We start from the raw sequence: 20,443 nt of genomic DNA, 5'->3' as shown, positions 1-20,443 counted from the left end.
CAGAGTCTCTACCAACCACACTACCAGAATCAATAGCCGAGGCTTCCATCATGATCTTACGTCCAGTCCTCACAGTCTTTGCTCTCTGTTCCCTGTGCATATCCGCATCAGCCATCCCGGGTGACACACAGGTAGTCCTCTCGCAGTCTGCAGTGACACTCTTCTCAGAGTTGGAAGGAAATTCCTCGCCCTTTACACGTCCGTCCTGGTTCACATCCACTCTCATGGCTCGTCGCTTACTGGCCCTTTCCCCATCCGGTGTCATCTCAACCGTCTTCCCGGACTCTGTCTCCCCTCGTACTCCCCCCTCCATGGCGGGTCTCCCGATCGGACTGAGAGAGTATATCGCTGATTGCGAGGGTGCGTTGCCAGATGGGTTGTCACATGGAGAGAACGGGGACCCGACTGTTTTGGGCCTTGGTATTGGAACTACTTTCAGAAATATACAGGCTGGCTCGAACGTCTCTCTCCAGCTTGATTGGTGGGACCATTTGGACCAGGCTGGTCCTGTCTACCCCGGTCTCCCTCTCAGTCCGGCTGCTCTTCCTAGGGTCACCCTCTTTGGCTACTTGGAACCTCTCCCCTCGCTCTCCGACCGTGCTGCAGTCCAGTTGGAGAAGTGCTTTCTGACTTCTCACCCCGATGCAAAGGCCTGGCTGCCCGGAAACTCCCGATCCCCGCATTCTAGCTTCTGGGCTAGACTCGTTGTCACGCAGGCATATTGGATCGGTGGCTTTGGTGATGTGCAACAGATCGGTTGGATTAATATTAGTGATTGGAAGGGGATTAGACGTTACGAAAGTGGGGGTCGTGATAGGCGGGGATGGAAGGATGTTCGACTTCCTGGAGAACACGATGAGCATAGCAGACAGTAAGAATCAAAATGTTCTATCTGCTATCTATAGTTTTTGACATCGATTTCGATCTATCTGATCTTTAATGGAATCATTATCCGAAGGATTCATTGACATGAGCTGATTCAAGGGTCCAAAGGGTCAAAGCATCAAGATAGGAAGTATATGGTTCGTCGGTTTCTTATCAGAGCTGCAACATTGCAAGGTTGCTTATCACCTTATCATTTCTACTTCGAGGTACTTTCTACCTGACTGCACGGAAATCGCCGTACTTCTGCTCTCTTCTATCTTATTTAACTTAATGCAGGGGTCCTGTCGCAAGATCTCTCTACCCAGCCCTAAATCTGTTTCCTGCATAGATTCTAGATGCCTCTATCTTGGCCTCGAATTCGCGTCTCACAGGCCGATTCGGTCTTTGCTGCTGGTAATTCACGATGGACGAACCGGGATATTGATCCTATTCCTAGATTCGCTCGCAAATGGGGTGTATGGAGCTTAATCGGTATGTTGATTCAATCCTTAGCTACCTACATTCAAACTTTCCCAGCTAGAATCTAAACCATCCCTAGCTTACTGGATCTCTGACTCTTTCAACCTCGCCACTTGGCAGTTTGCAAGTAGTATGATCTCAGTTGGCTTCACCTACAAGGAATCCCTAGCCATTGTCGCCGTCTCATTCTTCATCATCTCCTTCGTCATCTCGGCCAACGGTGCCGTCGGCGCAATCTATCACATCCCATTCCCCGTCATCGCTCGTGCGAGCTGGGGTTTCTGGGGCTCTTACGTAGCCATCGTGTCCAGAGTCATCCTAGCCGTCTTCTGGTTCGCTATCCAGAACGTTAATGGCGGTAACTGCGTGCGCGTCATGATAGGAGCTATCTGGCCCAGCTTCTTGACGTTAAAAAATCATATCCCCGAGTCTCAGGGTATCACCACTAATGGAATGATCTCTTATGTAATCTTCTTCGTCTTTCAATTCCCTTTCTTGTGTATCAACCCAAATAAACTGCGCTGGTTGTTCATGGTCAAGTCCGTGTTGGTCCCCATCGCATGGATCGCTATCTTGATCTGGGCTTTTGTTTCCGAGAAGGGCGGCGGTGCCATCTTCGCTCAGCAAAAAGCTACCGTCTCCGGGTCTACCTACAGCTGGCTGTTCCTACTGAACATGACTTCCGTGCTTGGAAACTACGCAACCCTAAGTGTGAACCAGTCGGATTTCTCCCGCTACTCACGCGTCAGTCCTCGCTGGCAACTACTCTACATCCCAATGTTGCCTATTGTATTCACCTTCATCTCCTTCATCGGTATTGCGGCCTCATCAGCCGGCCAGGCCCACTACCATCTCTCTGATTTCCCATGGGACCCAACAACCCTAATAAGCAACTGGAGCAATCGTTCCTGCCGCTTCTTCGCAGCCTTCTCCTTCGCATTAGCCTCGCTCGGCGTCAACATCTCGGCCAACTCTCTCTCGGCTGCAAATGACTTCACCTCGCTTGCACCGCAGTATCTCAATATCCGCCGTGGTCAGCTCCTCTGTGCCATGTTCTCGTGGGCCCTGGTCCCCTGGAAGATCCTCGCTTCGGCCAGTAACTTCCTCAGTTTCATGTCGGCGTATGCCGTCTTCCTCGGCCCCATTGCTGCGATTATGATGTTTGACTTTTGGGTCGTTAATAAACGCAAGTATGACACGCTTGCGCTGTATCAGCTTTGGAATCCGATTTACCGCTATAATCTCAAGTTGCCATTTATGACGAAGTCGATTCATGGCGTTAATTGGCGCGCTGTTGTTGCGTTCATTGTAGGTGTTGTGCCCAGCCTGCCGGGTCTGATCAATGCTGTTAATTCTAGTATTGATGTTGGCGTCGGTGTGCACCCTTATCAGTTCGGTTGGCTGCTTGGCTTCTTCGCTACGGCGGGTGTCTACTGGGCTCTTTCGGCACTGTTCCCGGCTATCGATACTCAGATTGAGCGGGCGATCTTGCCGGATGAAATTTATGATGAGAGGGGGATTGTTGTGGAAGGGTATGAGGTTGATAATGCAGGGGAGAAGTCTGAAGCAGGTTTCCAATCTTCTGAGAAGGTCATGGCGGTTTAAACCGTTTCATTTTTATATATATATATATGTTCGTTGGATTTGTTCTGATTACGTTCTTATTGTCTGATATCATGTGACTCATGACTATATCATATGTGGATGCACCTTAACGCTTAATGATACAATGGATTTGACTCGAGCCATAATCTCCTCGCTAATAACCATGGAATGACATGGGCTAGAATTTTAGATGTACACATAATAAGCATAGACACCTGCCTGGTGGTGGCTAATGTCGATGGTTTTCGTTTTGGTGCGCAGCAATGCTTCAGCTACCCAAATTTTGACGTGGTCAATCTTCGATTTCGAAATCGTGACTGAGTATACAAAATTTGCCCAGGAGGGAGTTAGGTCTTCCAAGGTTCCTATTGTTTGTTTGAATACTATCAATTCTTTCAATATTCTTGGTGATTTCGCGGAAGGCTAACTTTCAGACATTTGGCAACAATATGGTGGTGAGTTTCTCCACTAACTGTCTTCCAAGTTTACAATCAAGCTTCCTCAACAACCCCAGGAATGAAGTTAGTGCTTAAGTGCCATCAAAACCTTTCAAGGTTGAAATGGTGGATATCTTGGCCGCGGCCTTATATTCTTTGTTTTTGTTCGATATACAGTCCTTGCCTACCTAGCTATGAGCCTAGGTGACGATAGATCGACCGTCTGCCCCCGAAGTACTTGTATCTCTTGAATCATATCTGAAACATATGGCTGAAGTCCATCACGGTAGCTCATTCAGTCATTCTTGGGCTGAAGAAATGGTCTTTGTAAGAAGAGGGCTGGCAGTTTGGGCATGTGTACAGATGCCTTTCTTTTATGTGCATGTTCAGAGTCTCTTCTGAGATAGGAACTGGTGCCTTCTTTGCAGACTGATATCTTCATGTGGCATATTTATATAGCCTGACATGGCAGGGGGGAGTATACCATCGGCTGTATATCACGGACCTGGCCCATATGCCACAGCCCCCTTGAGCACCTTAGCCACGCCAGACGAAGCACGACCAAGTTCGCCGCCCTCCTCACGCGCACTTTTCAACCCGCGCTGAATCGCCGGCATAAACCGGCTCTCAAAAACCCGATACCGATCCTCGCGGGTCTCATACATCTCGCCCTCTTCATCGCGCGGCTGCCCAAACAGATTCAAGTATGCATATGGCGCAGAGGATTCAGACAACATGTGCTGACCTGTTTGGCAGAGCGGGAATTGCCATGAGGATTCCGTCTGCCCGGGTAGATCGTCCACAGTGCCTGGCTCACCGATTCCTGCGGATAGAAGCTCGGCTAGGGCGCCTAGCACTTTGATCATGGGCTTGCCTTTGCTGCCTGATTTCCCAAATGATGCGCGGTTGGATGACCATCTTGATGACTCCTCTGTGTGCCAGCCTAATACTGACATGAAGCAGTTGAGCGTTTTGATCCAACCGCCTGCGCAGGCGACTACCTGCTCACCGGCGGCTTCAACCATCCAGGATAAGACCTCGATTGCTGAGAGGCGGATGTCGGCTGCTAGGTGGGTCATTCCTGCGCGGACATAGGGAAGAAGTTGGCCGACGTGGTCCTCGACGTCGGTGGTTGGTAGTGTTCGGAGGAGTTTTAGGAGTTGTGTGCGCACATTGTTGCTTGCATCTAGGAGGAGCGGGAGAAGAGATGGAAGAATTACACTGACGGGCTGGGGAAGGGGGGAGTTTACGGGGCGGGATGCGAGGGTGGTTGTCAGGTGGGCGAGAGAATCTCGTCGTTGTGTATCGGATTTGGATGAGAGGAGAGACAGGTGGTGAGTGAATTGGCTATTTGCTGATGGGGCGGCGAGATGGAGAGATTGTTGACTGAGGACAATTGCTGCATTGTGTCAGGACAGGTCTCCCTCAAGTGATGGCTGTGCAGATGATCTACCTTTTGATCGGAAACTGGTGTCGGTAAAGTTCTCCGGTTTGGCTCTGGCCTTTCCAACCTTGAGCTTGGGTTTCTGCGCGGGTCAGTAAACAAGTACATTGACGTATATTTATCAACACTTACTTGGAAGTCCTTTTGCTTCTCCTTCTTTCGTTTTGTGCTAGAACCCATGATTGCGATGTTGAGTCTGGAAAGTTGCTTCGCACTTTTTTTTTCTTCTATCGTAAACACGTGATACTGATAACTGCCTCAGGCATAAATGCCAAAAGAGGAAATATGTGTAACGCTTATGGAGAGCCCGTATGAAAGATGTATCACTTACTACGTCTACTCAAGTCCGAGCCATAGTGTGCTGAGAGGTCGGTATTTTTTTTGACAAAAATTACAGTTGATAATAGAGAAAGTTGTGTTTACTCAAATCAATGGAAGGTCATAACATTGTGCTGAAAGCAGTCGTAAGAATCGTCCAATTTAATCTGAATAAAGGACGCAAGATAAAACCATCCCATAAAGACTGCTCAGCAGCGCAAGAAAACAAGGAAGCCATAAGCCAAAAAATCTAGATAAAAACAAGAGATGCGCACTTCTGCCGGGGAGACAGACGCGATTGTATCAATCAAATCAAAACGATCATCAAGAGCACATAAACATATCAATAACATGATTGATGATGCAAAATGCAAGGTTCAAGCAGAGACCACCAGAAAGGACATTAGCCGCGTATGGATAACATTAGGAGGATGGTGGTTCCACACCAAGACATAATAACATGAACAGGAGAAAAGAAAAGAAAAACAAAAGTCAGTTCACAGACTCATGGTGAGCCACTCCCATTCCTGACTTGCTCCCTGTCCACCGGCAATACTGTGGTTGGCAGGGTTAGCAGCGGCCGGGGGGCATAGCAGGTGCTAAAGGCACGATCTTGGAGCGACCGGCAGCACTCAACTTCGGGCTATCATCCGTATCTGGATCAGATCCGGGAGCCTTCTCGAGACGACGCTGCCGTCGCGGGGCCACCTGCACACCGGCGCGGGCCTGGGCCACACCGGCCGGGGGCCGGTCTTGGGTGGAGCGGCGGCAATCGGCACCACACCGGACTTATTGGGGGCATTATTTCCCATAATGGCCGGGGGTGACTCGGACGCGTTACTGACCGACATGCGCGAGGCTCCCACGCTGGTTGGGGTCTGCACGATGGAGTTCTTGCGGGAAGACTTCTTCGACGAACGAGAAGTGCCGACAGCGATGCTGTTCGCGCTGCTGCGGTTTCGCTTCTTGATGACGTCGGTCTTCAGTGACAATGGCCGAACCACACCATGAAGCTTCAAGAACAAGCCACAAGCGTTGCACAGAGGCTGGCCCTCAGGGTTGCGACGCCAAAGTGGGGTAGTCTGCGTAAAACAATTGGTGCAAGTGGTTGGTCCAGCATTAGGATCTCCACTCTTGGACCCGCCTGGGCTGCCGGGTCGCGATTGGGAAGCGCTGTTAAGTCCCGACTCGGGAGGCGTATTGGGAGACGGGTGGTTGGTCGGTGGGATACTGTTCATACCTTGGCGCATCAAAGAAGCGTTGGAGATGGAAGCAGTTCGCGCAATCTTTTGACGTCGGGGATCCTGGTCACGGTTGCGCACATCACTGACCGAGGCAGCCGAGCCATGAGTACGGCCCAGACTACCATGGTGCCACTCCGGTAGACTCTCCATCAAATCGGGTCCCCTGCGGTGTTGGCCACCAAAACCCGGCAATGACTGAACGGAGCCTGAAAAAGCAGCGTCCCATGCGAGACCCGAGTTCATGTCACCCATATCATCCATCGATGAAAATTCATTAGGCATGGCCATGCCACTATGGTCACCATATGCAGTGGCATCGTCGTCTTCGTTATCGGAGTCACCTCCAAATGTGAACATGCCGTTCGCCGGTGCGGTCGAAGAAAATTCTCCGGAACCAAGCACCTGTGATGGATCCACATGCTGGGCCTGCGGAATGGAGAAGCCCGACGAGTGTATGGTTGTGGTCGGCGGCCCGCTCACGGCAGTGGGGGAGTGGTAATCACCGTTGGCCGAGTTGAACATGTGACGCGGCTGCAGGGATGCGGAAAGGTTCGACGTCCGCTGCTGGAGGTAGTTGGGAATGCGACGCTGCGCTTGAGACTCGGCCAAGGGGGTATCGGAGAAGAACATAGACTGCTCTCCCTCGTAGATAGGCTGAGGGGTCGACACCGCAGACTGATACCCGGAGGGAGGCGGTGAGAAAAACTCAGTCGAGTTCAGAGAGGACGCCAGAGGGGTTTGCGTATATGGGTTGGAGAAGGGGTTGCTAGCCGTCATGGGAGATTCCGAAGGGGAGAAAGTGAAGTGCTGCTGGTAGGGACCAGCTGAGTGGATAGCACTGTCCTCGCCTACACCGAACGTATCCAAGCTGAATGGAATGCCCGAGGATGTGTGATGATGTCGGTGGCGACGCGGACCATTAGCAGGCATGGCAAAACCACCAACTGGGTTGTGATCCAGAGAGTAGTCGGGCAAGGCTGCCGACAACTCTGAATGTTTCTGGGCCAGCATGTCGTTCGAGACCGGGGGCACCTGCGGGGACGAGTCGGCCGGTCGTTTGCGAGTGGGAACAGCGAGGCCTGCTAGGAACTGGCGCTCATCAACGCTAGTCTTGCGCACTCGGCGAGCGACGTAGCCAAACTCGCTATTCTTGCGCTGGTCCTGAGTAGGGTGGGGGAATGAAGCGGCGGCCGAGTCGGCCAAATGGTCTTTGCGCGCCTTGATCGGGATGGAGGCAGACGTGGAAGCGGTTGGGGTAGCGGTAAAGCGGTGGTCGGGAGTGGGGTGTGAGTAGTCAGCGGGAGAATCAAACGCAACGATGAAATCATCCAAATTCATGGGATCGTGTGAATCCATATTCATGTGGAAGGAAGCGTTCTCCGCCTGGTCGGACAAATGCAACTGCGCGATGCCGCTCGGGTTGGGACCAGTGGTGTTATTCGTGTGCGACCTGGTAAGGTTAAAAAGAAGAGATGAGCAAATCGGCCGGATTATTAGAGAAAAATAAATAGAAAATAAAAAAATAAAAAATCAGGAAAATAAGAAAGCAAGAAATAAGAAAAGAAAAGAGGGAAGAAGAAGTGCCGACATACCGAGTCCGTTTATCTTGTTCTCGCTGTTCACGCTCTTTCCGTTTCAAACTCATGGCCATCATCCGCCATGTCAAGTTTTCCATGCGCTCTTGATTCGGTAACTGAGACTTTGTTCGAGCATAGAGTCGCCAGATTTGAGCGGCCAAGGGATCTTTTCGTTGCAAATCCTCGGGGCTTTCACCACGCTCACCGTGCTTCCACTCAGGGAAGATGGAATCTTGAAGCATATTGTTGCTTGAATTTGTCGGAGCGAAAGGTGAACTAAGGGAAAAATCATCGGACATCATATGTGTATCGAAATCCATCCCGGGGAAATTCAACCCATGAGATCCATTATGGTGCATGGCATCCATGATGGAGGGGGAAGAAATATTAAAAGATGGCGGGGATTATAAAATTAAATCCGTATCCGCCGTAAACGAGAGGATGATTGGAAGCTATTGGCAGATGCAGCCAAGATGACCAGGGGTCTCAGCACCGACGTCAGTCCATTGTACATGTTAAGTATCTGCGGATCAAGAACTTACAAGGTCTAGAAGCTTTTTCCGACCAAGATGTTCTCATCAATTCCCTCTTTCTGAATATTCCCAGGCGGAGGACGGGAATGGGAGGGGCTAGACCGTCTGGATGCCCATACCCCGAGATACTAGTGATGGGGGGAGATGTAGTGCAGGTATTTGGGGGTAAAGCAGAAAGTGACAGGACCAGGTGGTAAAGGGAAAAAGGGAAAAGCAAAAGGAAAGAGAAGTGTACAAGATGGGGGGTCACCCAAAGGATAAAAGAAGAAAAGAAGGAGGGGGAAAGGAGGGGAAGGAAAGGAAGAGAGGGAACTCAGAATTGATATGTGAAGGTTGAAGGCGTACAGTAGTCATGGACAGGTACGGTATTCGTAAAATATATAACCTAGGTAAAATATATACCATCTGATTCCCATCTCTGGTCTACTACATATATAAATATATTAAACGCCACTTTCGCTTGATGACTAGAAAGTACTTTGCATGGTATTTGTCTCTTTCTAACTGTTCCTGGATTTAACCCAACAAATGAACGTTGATCCATTTGTACAATTGACATTTCCTCGCACGGCCCCTGTTCCTGGGGGGAAAGAGACGAGACTATGGAGGATAGTCCACTTTGGGTAGCCGTCTACTGTTCCTATGATACCTAGTCTCTACTCCTTCTGGCTTAATTTGACCCACTCACTATAGGATGGTTGTTGTTTAGTCAAATCTGCCGTACCCACTTTTCTACCTACATCTGGACTTTCTCCGACCACCTCTTTCAAATCTCAAGAGACCTTCTCCCGAATAGCTTCGTACTTACGGAGTTGGTACTTACTGCAGATATGTTTGAGTGTACCCCTCCCTTGTGCTCGAATTCCGGAAGAGAATGACCCCCTCTCTTCGGATAAAAAACGTATATCGGACTCGGGCCGATTACATTTGTATGGTGCCGCCTTTCTTATTCGTAGTGCAACAGCTAAGAAGTATCCATCTCTTTTGTATTAGGTTCAAAACTCACCGGAATGATCCCCATGTTAGATCCCTATATTACCCGATGGTCTTGTAAATACAAGACAAATACCGAAGATAGATTTCACCGGGGAAATCTCCGGGGAATAAAACCTACGAGGTAATTAGAAGAGGCAAAGGCGAACTCTTTCACTTCATTCGTCTTTCAATCTTTCGGTACTTTTTTGGAACGAGCTAATAGAAGCCGTGTTCCAGTATACTTACTTCCATACTTTCACATACTTCCACTCGGTTGTCAAATCCGATCCTCTTGGTTCATCATTCCCGACATCTGTTTTTTCTTTAGCCCGAAAATAAAACACATCTAAAAGCTCAGACTCGTTAGCGGTTCGTTCATTGCGGTCCTGAAACCGGATCTGGAAATCAAGTAAGCCAAGTCCCTCAAATCTCTCCTCCTCTTAAGCCTTAAAAAGACCCACGAGACCCACATGGCAAAGTCGGGGCAACGATAAGCTATTGATAAGCGTAATTAACGCTGGTCAATGATTCATCATTTTTAATCTGATTCATGAGCGACATGACTATGAATGATAGTCTTTTCTTTTTCTTTTTCTTTTTCTTTTTCTTTTTCTTTTATTTTCCCACTCTTTTTCTTTCCCTTTTTCCTGGTGAAAATGATGGTATGATTCCAAAAGTGAGACTTTCTGGGGGAAAAGAGGCAAATGGGAAAAAGTGAGGTGGCGAGGTTTTCGGCTTAGTTTCTCCAGTTTGATTGGACATCCGACGTAACCCGACTTTAACCCCAGCTGGAAAGTGATCAGGGTGGGGAAGACTTCTGTTTTTTGGTTTTTACTTCTTCTTGCGGCACTGGCGGTTAGATGATAAGTGGTAGTGAGCCTGAATAACCAGGTATGAGGGGAAGCCCTCCCAAGGAACATATAAAAGTGGAAATGCTATTTTCAGGGTGGCAAGGGTCCATCTAGACTAACAGTCACTCTCAACAGGAGGAATCTGAGCAGTGGAAAATCCATGTCGATCAAGGGGAGAAAAAATAAAAGAATATGAAGTTGAAATTGAGAAGTAATGGAAGAGAATAACAACCCCTTTATATATGAAAATCCTTTCAATGTTATCACCCAACAGTCTCGATAAGGCGTGACGCCATTGATAAGTTTGCATCGAAGATAAGCCCTGGAGTCGATCAAGTTCTGATCGGAGGGATCTACATACTTATCACACCGCTCTTCATTTCTACTATCTTTAATCCGTAATCTCCAAATTTTTGCTAACTTTGCCCCAGGATTTCCCCATTATTTGCAATCGTATCAGGCCTTATCTTGTCATCCTATCACATTACCTCTGACTAGATGGTCAGATAGTGATTCAAGTGATTCAGGTATCTCAGTGGGTAGTCAAACTTAGTCGGAGATATACAATGACATCAATACTCAAGTCTCTATCAAACTGATTGAGAGATAGACTAAGACTAATCACTGATGCATTGGTTCGTTGTTATCGACCACATCCCACGCGATATTTGACTCGGTGATAGTGCCACCAAATACTACAAGGTTCCCATTTTTTCAAGAACATGGATCGGAATGTTGATCTGCACTCAATATTACATGGAAACATGGGAACCTTGGAACCTGGGGACTTGAATAATGGGTTCAATGGGTTACATCTCAGAATATGCTCAAAGATAAGTGCGTTGTTGCCTGTGACCGCTATCTCTAAGATACTAAATACCTCGGTCCGCGGAAATCTATTCAAAGATAACATCGAGACCTCGGAAGATATGGTTCGGAAATGATATTCCAATCTTGTTAATCTTACCCAATCTTGCCAAATCTTACTCGCTATATGATAAGATTTCCGTTCTGATCTCCTAGGATATCTATATTACAGTAGTGACGTCAATAGTACCAAGTGCGATATCAATATGTAATAGTTATATATATATATATATATGCAATCCCGAGGTCTTCACAGAAGGGCTCGATGTCAATAAATGTCGTGACAGCTTCACGAAGCTCCCTAGCCCGGGTATTCAGAAAACAAAATAATGACAGACGCGATCAGACCATGCAATTATGGAAGTATATCCACCGACAAAGGAAAAAAGAAATACCGTAGACAAAGGAAATGAACCAATCAGGAAATATGGGGAAAGAAAGAAGAAAAGTCTATAATATATGATGTCCAGCAAGTCGTAACACTCGATCTCCAGTCTGGTCGAATGGAAACAATCACCCAAGATCTTGATCTTGGGATCTTTGCACGGTGCCCAGGCAGGTGGTATGACAGCACAAAGTGCACAGGTGATGTAAATATTAACTGAGCTGCGTGCCATGATAGAATCGAAGGAAAAAAGTACCACCCGAAAACCCATGCGCCTGCTCGTGACCTGCTGCAAAGCAGATGAATGGAAGTAATGTATGCAACAAAAAAAAGAAAAGAAAAGAAAAAGGGAGATCCCAGAAATCGATCTGATGTCCACCGGGGTATTATAATTGAACCAAGCCGCCGTCTAAGAATGTACAAAAAAACGTCAAGTCATCCGGGCCGGAAAGAGAATATAAAGGTTGAGTCAATAATGAGCCAAATGCAAGATGTGCCCGAAGAGGAATCGTTTCAATATTTTATGGGCCGGAATGTCCCGGCTGCCCCATTGGTGAGTGGAATTGTTGTTGCATAGCGTCTGGGTATACCACGTTCATGCCGGATGGCATGGCGTTCATCGGCCATGATGCGTATCCGATACCGGCTTGGACAGGGTATGGGACCGAGCCAGGGGGTACATGCATCTCAGATCCAGGTGCGGAGGATCCCAATACGTCGGATGGAGAATGCATTGATTGTTGTGTAGGGACTGTCACTCGCCGTTTGAGGTCCGGAGGCATTTGTTGTGGATATGAGGTGGGATATGAGGAGCTCATCTCAGGCTGTCCCGGGTAACTCAATGCCCGGGATGGTGGTGGAGGTGATTGCACAGGCCAGGCGGTTCCGTCGGACTGCAGAGCGTACATAGCTGGGTTCACAGGTTGCGCGTGGCCAGGCATAGGAGATCCTCCTGACATAGGCGAACTCGGTGGCAATCCATTAGGTATAGACCCCGGATTCCAGACATTAGGAGCTAAGGCCATCATCGGTCCTTTTCCAGCCATTGTGGCCATGATGTGAGGTTCAGTTATCGTCGTAAATTCGTCCCAGGAGAGTCCACTCTCCATCGCTGGATGTCCTGGGTAGTCACCAGGTCCCATCGGTCGATCTTCTTGTCGATTAATTGTCTGTACTACAAATCAAGGTAGGAAAAAAAGACTTACTGGCTGAGAAGCTCGAAAGAGGAGTACCCGCATAAGCATTAGGGCTAAAGGCTGCCATGTCTTGACCTGCAGATGAACTCAAAGGAACCTGCGGGTACTGATAGTAATCAACTGGTACACCTGCTTCGGCGTGCATGATAGGTGAAGAGGCGACGGGAGTTGTTGCAAGGTCTGATGATTGTGTTTCCAGCCTCGAACTGGGCCGAGCCTTCTTCTCGATTGGCGGTTGCTGGTCTACTGGGAAAAATTGGCACTCTTTTCGCAACCGAATACAATTTTCACATCGTCCCTGTGTGTCGTCTGCGGCGACTAAACACCTGATTTTCCGTCGTCGACAGTGGACTGTAGATAAATATAAGCCTCGGCATCATACCTGGGCAGATTGCCTTTGCCCACTCTATAACTGTAAGAGAAGTACTCACCACATGCGACAGATGTCCGGTGATATCCTAACTTGTTGCGCTTCTTATCGCTATCCAAAGAGCCAGAGGTGTGTGTTGCTTCCATTGTCTCAATCATTGCCCGCATAGTTCCCACAAGACAGTTATTATCGTATTAAGCCAAAGCGCATCAATTGTGCTATTCAGATTCCTTATTAGGCGGTTGGAGTCACAATAAAAAAGCGTTCTTGATATGAATCGAGGTAAATGATCAAAGTTCACAAGGCCATAAGAGTGAAGCTTGAGAAAACGAAAATGGCTAGACAATGACGCTGCGCCGACTGTTTAATCAAGCCCTATGGTCCACTCGACGCCACAACGGACCTAAAAACGATATCGCACACGTTTCAGGTCCACAACAATCGCAAGGTGTCTGAATCGGGAGGGGTTTGGGGGTCCCGCAGGAGGTCGTAATGCTCGTAAATGAGTTCTGTAGAGAGAAGGGGAAGTCGATGGTTTGAATTCAAGTTTGGAACGCGAACTCCGGGTTGAAACCGATGATTGCAAATTAATCAATGATAATTAAAAGAAATAGAGTGCTTCGAGGAAAGGGGGTTCCAAGAGTGAATGTTTGGGTTTGTTTGGGGGGAATGGGGTTTTAGGATCTAGAAAGGTTTATGATCCGGATGAAATTGCAAAGGGGATAGATGAAAAATGAGCCCATTAGTAAAAAGTCCAAATTCTGAGGGGAAAGAAATCAGAGGTGTGTATGAAGGTGAAAGAATTGAGAAAGAGTATATGGAGAAGGAGTAGTTGGAGTCAAGACTTCGAGGCCAATCGCGGGGTGAAACGCTGGTCTTTTTTATGGGTATTTTTTCTTCTTTTTTATTTTAAATATTTTATTATTTTTTAGGGAATTAGGGAATTATATCTCAGCATACGTGGAACAATGTGGCTTTGCATCAGACACTAGGACTAAGAGGGACATGGACAAAACGAATATTTGCATCTAGTACTCCGTATAGAAAAGCTCAACTCCGTGCAGGGGAGCTTCTTACCTTTTTTATGTATTAGTTCTTTCCCCATACTCAAGAAAGCCTTCAGGGTGTTTTTACGCATTCTCGATACACCTCAACCTTCCCAGGTTGATGATTTTCACTTTCTTCTTCTTCTTTGTATTGGGCTCAATATTAGGTAACCCTTATAAGCCCCTGATTGCGTATAGAGACCCCCTTCCCCCTTAGTACTGGTTCATGGTAAATGAGGCAGAAACGAGGAACCATGGTCTGGAAGCTCTGACACAGTGGGAACCATAAGGTTGGAAAGTTGGTCGCAGAGCCGTTTTGGACTTTCAGGCACTCCATCGATTGATACCCTCTTCACGCGAGATTGATTAATTGCGTTTTAAGCTCCTATAAGCTAATTCTCCCTTGTCAATTGCTTGACTTGGGTCAACTAACTCTGAATGGGATCTTGATGTTCTGGAAGGGGGCTGAAGACCTACGTCGTTCAACTTCAGGGCCTGTATTTTTTTTCATTATTATTTTTTTTTCATTGAAGTATAGCTATACGGATGACCGGAGTAAAGAAAATCGGAACCAAACCGACATAAATCCCAGTTACAGATTGATTCTAAAAACAGAATTCAAGGTTCATAATGATATGTATCAATTTCTAGGTCTGATGGATGTTTCCAGTTTCCAGTTTCCACTTGGGCAGCACGCAATGGGTATTCTTTATTTTTTTTTCCCTTCCTTTTTCATCATTTTTTACTTTCTACATCTTTTAGTGGAATTTGCCCCTTTTTATGAATTGTTTAATTGTAATTTCCCCTTGGATTTGCATGGTCTGGGGGTTAGCCTCATGTCAACATTACCACACACTTGCAGGACTTTAGGGCTTCTAGAAATCCAATCCGAACTTTTGGTTGGACTTTGGAACTTTGGAACATTAGAACGTTTTCGTCTCCCAACTAACAATTTAATTCGGAATGGAAAAAAAAGTCAAACTTTGGTTCAACTGAAATCCACTCCATATTCACATAGATTTGGTTCACCAATTAGAATTACTATCATTTCGTAGTCATGGATCCCTTACCCACAGTTGGTCAATCCTCACTTCCACTTCCTTTTGTACTTTACGTGTAATGAGATCAGCCCATTCACGACCTTAAAATTAATATCTTATTATTGAGTGTAGACCCGAACAAGTCCAGATCTTCGGAGTATTTCACTGACCCTCCACAAAGTGGGAATTCTACCTCGTGACAAACATGCACTATGTGGGTCATAATACGGATCAACGTTTAATTAAGGATGAACTCGAGATTGTTAGCGTGTTACAGATGTGTCTTGGCAGGGATCGCCGTTGTATTCTTTCGAAGCTTCAAGCTTCTATAGAGAATGTAAGCATAGAGGATAGAGTATTGCATAAGGAGTACCTGTAGTGGTTATTCTAGGCATAATTTGAGATTAAAGAAACAAGGCTCTGCTGAACCCTTCAGCCTTTGAGCCTTTGAGACTTTGAGACTTTGAGCCTTTAAGCCTTTGGAGAAGAAAAGCCCACAAAAAAAGGGGGTGGCCATCGCCTATTACCACTCTATCGGTAGAGAAAACGTGTCATTTTTCATGCCTGTTGGTGGACATTGATCTTCGTCGTGTATACTTGACCAATCATGTTTAATTTTAGACGCCCTACATGAAGCTTTTTTTGCCCTCTACTCCGTACATACTCGGGCTTGCACGGAGTTGGCTCGACTGCCGATTAATATGAGCCCAAGCCCCCGCATGCTATTTCCAAGGTTCTGCAATTCCGATCGACGGGTCTTTCAACCTTATACAAGAGAATTGGGTATGAAGAAAATCACCGGGTCAAGTTGGGCGACTATTTACTCCATAGATAGATATGAATAGCTATATTTTGTGCCCAGTATGACTAATGCATACTAATTCCTAAAGCCCCAGAGCATCGGACTTTTTGAGACTGGGTTTAGCCTCCGGCGATGAAACAGGGTCCATGACTCCAGTTCTAGCCTTCCGAATTGGTAGGCTGACTCATATATCTGTTGAAAAAGCATGAAACTCGATGAAATCGAGGTCTTCATCCTTCGCATTCAAGACATGCCTTATAACCGATCTCCTGCATCCCATAGGTACCTAGATACGGGGCTCTGGAGTATCATCGGATACAAATCCGATATGTTCAGCTGGGTTTCAAGACTTACTTTTGTTTGACGTGGGATGTCTCCCTCCTTTGGACTAAACTTCATATGGCCTAGTACTCTGGAGAGGACTTTTTGCCAAATTCAACTGCCGGCATGACTCCACCTTACATGCATCCTGCACCCTGGAATACCTATGATAAGATGGAGGCTGTGCATTTCCTTAGTCTCGAACTTCGGCCTTTATCGGTTTGAGGGGAAAGATTCAGCGGGTCTTCCCTATTCCCGGTTACTTACCCCGATATGTCATACGGAAGTTTCTTCATACTTCCGGGTTTTGAGAGTGCATAACAAGGTAAAACATACTGTGGAAGAGAGAAAGATCTCACGGTAGATTATATCCGATCGCAGTCTGATTCCATGTGGATAGGTTAATCTAGAGGCCTCCTCATACTCGGACCTGGAGATATGTTTCACCATTCTCGGGCCTTAACTCCATCTGGCCATCCGATCCTTTTATTTATTGCTTTTATCTCGCAACTCCACTGACGCGTCCCCCTTTTCAACTCGTGGGAGGTCTTATGGAGTACGGAGAGGGGTATGACATATGTGATCCGTAGTTCTCCGCCTTTTATGTAGTGAAGGATCGCTTTTACACTATTCTTGTCTTTCTAGTATGTTCTCCACATACATCTGTTTGATGATTTAGCCCCGCACGATACATCAAAGGGCACGTGTAACATTCTCGGTCTCGGTCTTCCAAGATTTACGACGTCGAGTAACCCAGAGCAATACGATGTTAGGCGTAAGGTATTACAAATTTCTTATTAAACTAATTTAACAGTAGGAAAGACCAAAAATGATCAAAGATCAATCTCCGGACTCCCGATAGCTTCATGCACGCAAAGATTCGTAGCTCGAAATCAGGACAAAGTCATCAAAAATCTACTCGCCGACTCGCACTACAACTGAAACACCTACTGCCCTGGCTTCTCGAACAGAGCAGGCAATACACGTTCTTCCAACTCGACTGATCAACGCATGACACCCAACCGAAGTACACCACGCTCGAGCAAAGGTTTCCGTGACACGATCTCCGCGCGCATCGATCACCAAGATCTCTACATCCTTTCCCGGCACCTTCGCTTGTGCTTGTGGAGGGGGACGAGTGGGGAGGGATACCAGCGGCACATACTGGTATTGAAAAGTCTGATGCAAGGGATGGCCTGGTAGACGCTTCAATTTGCCCTCGCATGGCATACCCCGCGGTGGTCGGCATTCAATCGTAGATATAAAGCGCACATTGTATTTGAGTGAGAATGTGACGGAAGAAGGTTCCGTCACTTCTGTCCCGCTCCAGGAGAAGGAGAGTGATGCCCCTTCGCTAACAGTAATGTTCCTCTTATTCGGCGTAGTCAAGGTAAATTCCAAGGCTCCCAGACCCACGCTTAGTGCTGGTCCTGTCTGTGGCGGATCAACGGGTAGGGTAAATGATGTTGGACTGATGTCTCCAGTACCCAGTGGGGTCGACTTCAGAGCAAGTTTTCCGCCTTGTTTAATCCGAGGGTGGTGCGAAGGTGCTATGTGGTGGGCATGAACGTCGAACCAGCCTGGCTGCAGAGTTTCCAAGGTTACAGCGTCGCGGGGAAGTACGTCGCTGCCCACCCATCCCATACAAGTCTTGGCTCCCTCTAGGCCAGACAAGACACGTCCAATAATGCATGATTTGCTCCACCAGCTTCGGCCGTCGTAGATAAATCCACCGTATAGATTGGCCATTGGGCCGACCTGCATGATTGCATCCGCGTCATTCTCCAATATTGTACCTATGAGTAGATGAGGAATACTTCCTCCGGGAGCGACAAACCCAGAGAGCCAGCTTCGAGAGATCCAGCCCAAAGGATCCAAGGCATGTGGATCCCCATCTTGTTCACAAGTACTACGGAGCCAGATGGGCCGACAGGAAAAGCTTCGGGCAGGCAGCTCTCGTTCGACCTGGGAGCAGACATCCGTATCAACCGGAGGAATGACCAAATCGGTGCCACTTCTCAATTTCTGTTCCAACGTAGCTTTGAGACGGTCTATCATCGGCCATCCAATGTTCTCCGCAAATATATAAAGCCCGTCCAGCTGTTGTTGGATGTGCGGAGAGGTAAGCTGATATTGCCAGGCTGATTTCAGATTTGATTCTGCGTTAGATGACACCCGTCGACTAATTGATTCAAATAAGGCAAAGTGTCGGGATTTTCCAGCCGCCTTGTCTTGGGCATGTGGTGACTGCAATCCAGTCGGTGATGACTCAGGTGATGGCAAAGCAGATGTAATATTAATACTATCGAGGAAGCGCCGCACAACAACCAAATCCCAATTCACCTTTCCATCTCGCATTTTTTCAAAGTGCTGAAGCTCTTGGGACGTGACGAATCCCCCGTGGGGATCGTGCAGCATGCCAACGCGGACAAAGGCATCAAGACGAAATAATAATTCTGCAGCAAGCACCAACTGAATCAGTAACCATTTTCGTTCCATGCCCGAATTGATCCACGAATCTTGTGGTTTCCCAGAACTCGCGGAAGGCAGTGGCGGTGGTACTTCCCACAGAATCTGACCCGCACGGAGACGCCATTCAGGTATACTGAAGTCAATCCATGCTCCCGGGGTAGCAAGAACAGTTGTCAGTACCTTGATCTGGGATTTCAGACTATGCGGATACCCTGCCTTAAGGTTTGACATGGGAGGGTGAGGGTGAAGAAACTGGGTATGTAAGGTATCCAGAAGCTGCCGTGGGCTCTCATAGTCTAGGATAGTCCGCTTCGATCCATTTTTCATAACATCGTCGCGCAACTTTTGTAAATTACTCAGGCGGTTCGTCAAATTCAAAAGGTTAACATCTCGCACTCCAATGCGCTTCCAAGCAACGGGACCTTCTCGGATAAGCTTCTTTCGATCAAATACAGCACCGCTTTGGCATTGTGAATATGCGTGGTTATAGCCCATCATTAACTCTTGGGCTTCTGAGGCGACCAGTTCCGAAATATGCACCATGTCTGGAGCTTGCCTTGATGCGGTGCAGGTATACTGAGTGACATCTGCGATCGGGATTTCTAAAAAGTTTCGATATCCAAAGGTTCCCGGCTCGTGTCCATTATTGGCGAGCATATTTGGAACTTCGAATACGCCTACGTCGAAAGCGGCTCTTTTCGACCCACCTGTCCGACGCCAGTCGTGAACTGGTACTAACACTCCATTCTTGACCTCCCAGTCATCTAGAACGGGCAGATGGGCATGGAGGGTACACAGGGTGAAGGATTGATGGAGAAGTGGTTTGCGATCCCTCATTCTCTGGATATACGGGTGGTGGTCATCCCATGGAAATAACACCTGGGGATACCAGCGACCATGTCTGCCTCTCTCAAGCAGAAAATGGGGCGCTCCAGATAGGATAGCTTTCACCTCCTTCTTTGTCCAGCCCGAATCATCTGACCGATCGGTCCCGTCGAGCTTGTCTGGAGGCTTGCATGCTTCATCCAGCCGAAGCTCTAGGTAGTCTTGAATATTGCCTGGCTGCTTTGGCTCTCCATGAGAATGAGCGACCGGTGAGGTAGGGCTCGATGGTGAATCTTCCGTGTTCTTGTGGTTGCATGATTGATCTTCATGGTTGGTCTGTTTGGTCGCTATTTCCGGAGCAGTTCCTCCCTATAGTTTACCCGAGGTTAGCTTAGGCCAATGACAATTTATGCGGTAGATCTTACCACTCTGACTGGAGAAACTAGAGAAACTTGAGACGGTACATGACTTTCACTCCGCCTGCGGAATAAAACATGGAGCACTCCGGAGTCTGTCGGCTGTTGATGGGGTCTCTGTTCCTGGAGTCTGGGTTCCGATGATTGCGTAGTAATAGCCAAGTCGTTTGCGGGGCTGAGCCCCGTCAAGGAACGTCGGCGAAATGTGAGAAAAGAAGGCATTGTTATAACTGTGTACCATATTCAAGGAATTACGAGAAAGACCATCATGAATATAGACATGAGATTGAAACAGAAGGAATTTCCAAGAATAAGCTTGAACCCAGACCGACTTTGTTGGCAAAATAGTAACCCGGAGTGGAGACTATTTTTGCT

At 47.5% G+C, this 20,443-nt stretch overlaps 6 protein-coding genes across 6 annotated transcripts; 2 read left to right on the top strand and 4 right to left on the bottom strand.

Annotated features, from left to right (window-relative positions):
* Positions 1-50: 50 nt before the first annotated feature.
* Positions 51-875, top strand: N7495_007457 (uncharacterized protein; the record flags this gene model as incomplete). Its single annotated transcript, XM_057210108.1, has 1 exon — positions 51-875. The coding sequence occupies one exon, from the start codon at positions 51-53 to the stop codon at positions 873-875; it is 825 nt and encodes a 274-aa protein (XP_057059651.1).
* A 345-nt stretch (positions 876-1,220) lies between these two features.
* N7495_007456 (nucleobase cation symporter-1 family protein) lies at positions 1,221-2,949 on the top strand (the record flags this gene model as incomplete). Its single annotated transcript, XM_057210107.1, has 2 exons — positions 1,221-1,356; positions 1,424-2,949. The coding sequence occupies 2 exons, from the start codon at positions 1,221-1,223 to the stop codon at positions 2,947-2,949; spliced, it is 1,662 nt and encodes a 553-aa protein (XP_057059650.1).
* A 934-nt stretch (positions 2,950-3,883) lies between these two features.
* On the bottom strand, positions 3,884-5,010 carry N7495_007455 (IPI1/TEX10 family protein; the record flags this gene model as incomplete). The annotated part of the gene is made up of 3 exons (XM_057210106.1): positions 3,884-4,785; positions 4,840-4,912; positions 4,963-5,010. The coding sequence occupies 3 exons, from the start codon at positions 5,008-5,010 to the stop codon at positions 3,884-3,886; spliced, it is 1,023 nt and encodes a 340-aa protein (XP_057059649.1).
* A 635-nt stretch (positions 5,011-5,645) lies between these two features.
* Positions 5,646-8,337, bottom strand: N7495_007454 (Nitrogen regulatory protein nrfA; the record flags this gene model as incomplete). Its single annotated transcript, XM_057210105.1, is given in 4 exon segments — positions 5,646-5,747; positions 5,758-5,874; positions 5,886-7,842; positions 7,985-8,337. The coding sequence occupies 4 exon segments, from the start codon at positions 8,335-8,337 to the stop codon at positions 5,646-5,648; spliced, it is 2,529 nt and encodes an 842-aa protein (XP_057059648.1).
* A 3,764-nt stretch (positions 8,338-12,101) lies between these two features.
* Positions 12,102-13,313, bottom strand: N7495_007453 (putative C6 finger domain protein; the record flags this gene model as incomplete). Its single annotated transcript, XM_057210104.1, has 3 exons — positions 12,102-12,730; positions 12,786-13,127; positions 13,208-13,313. 3 exons carry the CDS (start codon positions 13,311-13,313, stop codon positions 12,102-12,104), a joined length of 1,077 nt encoding a protein of 358 aa, XP_057059647.1.
* Positions 13,314-17,270: 3,957 nt separating this feature from the next.
* N7495_007452 (uncharacterized protein) lies at positions 17,271-20,309 on the bottom strand (the record flags this gene model as incomplete). The annotated part of the gene is made up of 2 exons (XM_057210103.1): positions 17,271-20,017; positions 20,156-20,309. 2 exons carry the CDS (start codon positions 20,307-20,309, stop codon positions 17,271-17,273), a joined length of 2,901 nt encoding a protein of 966 aa, XP_057059646.1.
* Positions 20,310-20,443: the final 134 nt, after the last annotated feature.

The sequence above is a fragment of the Penicillium taxi genome (genome assembly GCF_028828555.1).
Source record: "Penicillium taxi strain IBT 34144 chromosome Unknown utg000005l_segment0_segment0, whole genome shotgun sequence".
NCBI classification, from domain to species: Eukaryota; Fungi; Ascomycota; class Eurotiomycetes; order Eurotiales; family Aspergillaceae; genus Penicillium; species Penicillium taxi.
The sequence above is the reverse complement of the archived record's forward strand: the minus strand, read 5'-3'. Positions and strand labels throughout refer to the sequence as shown.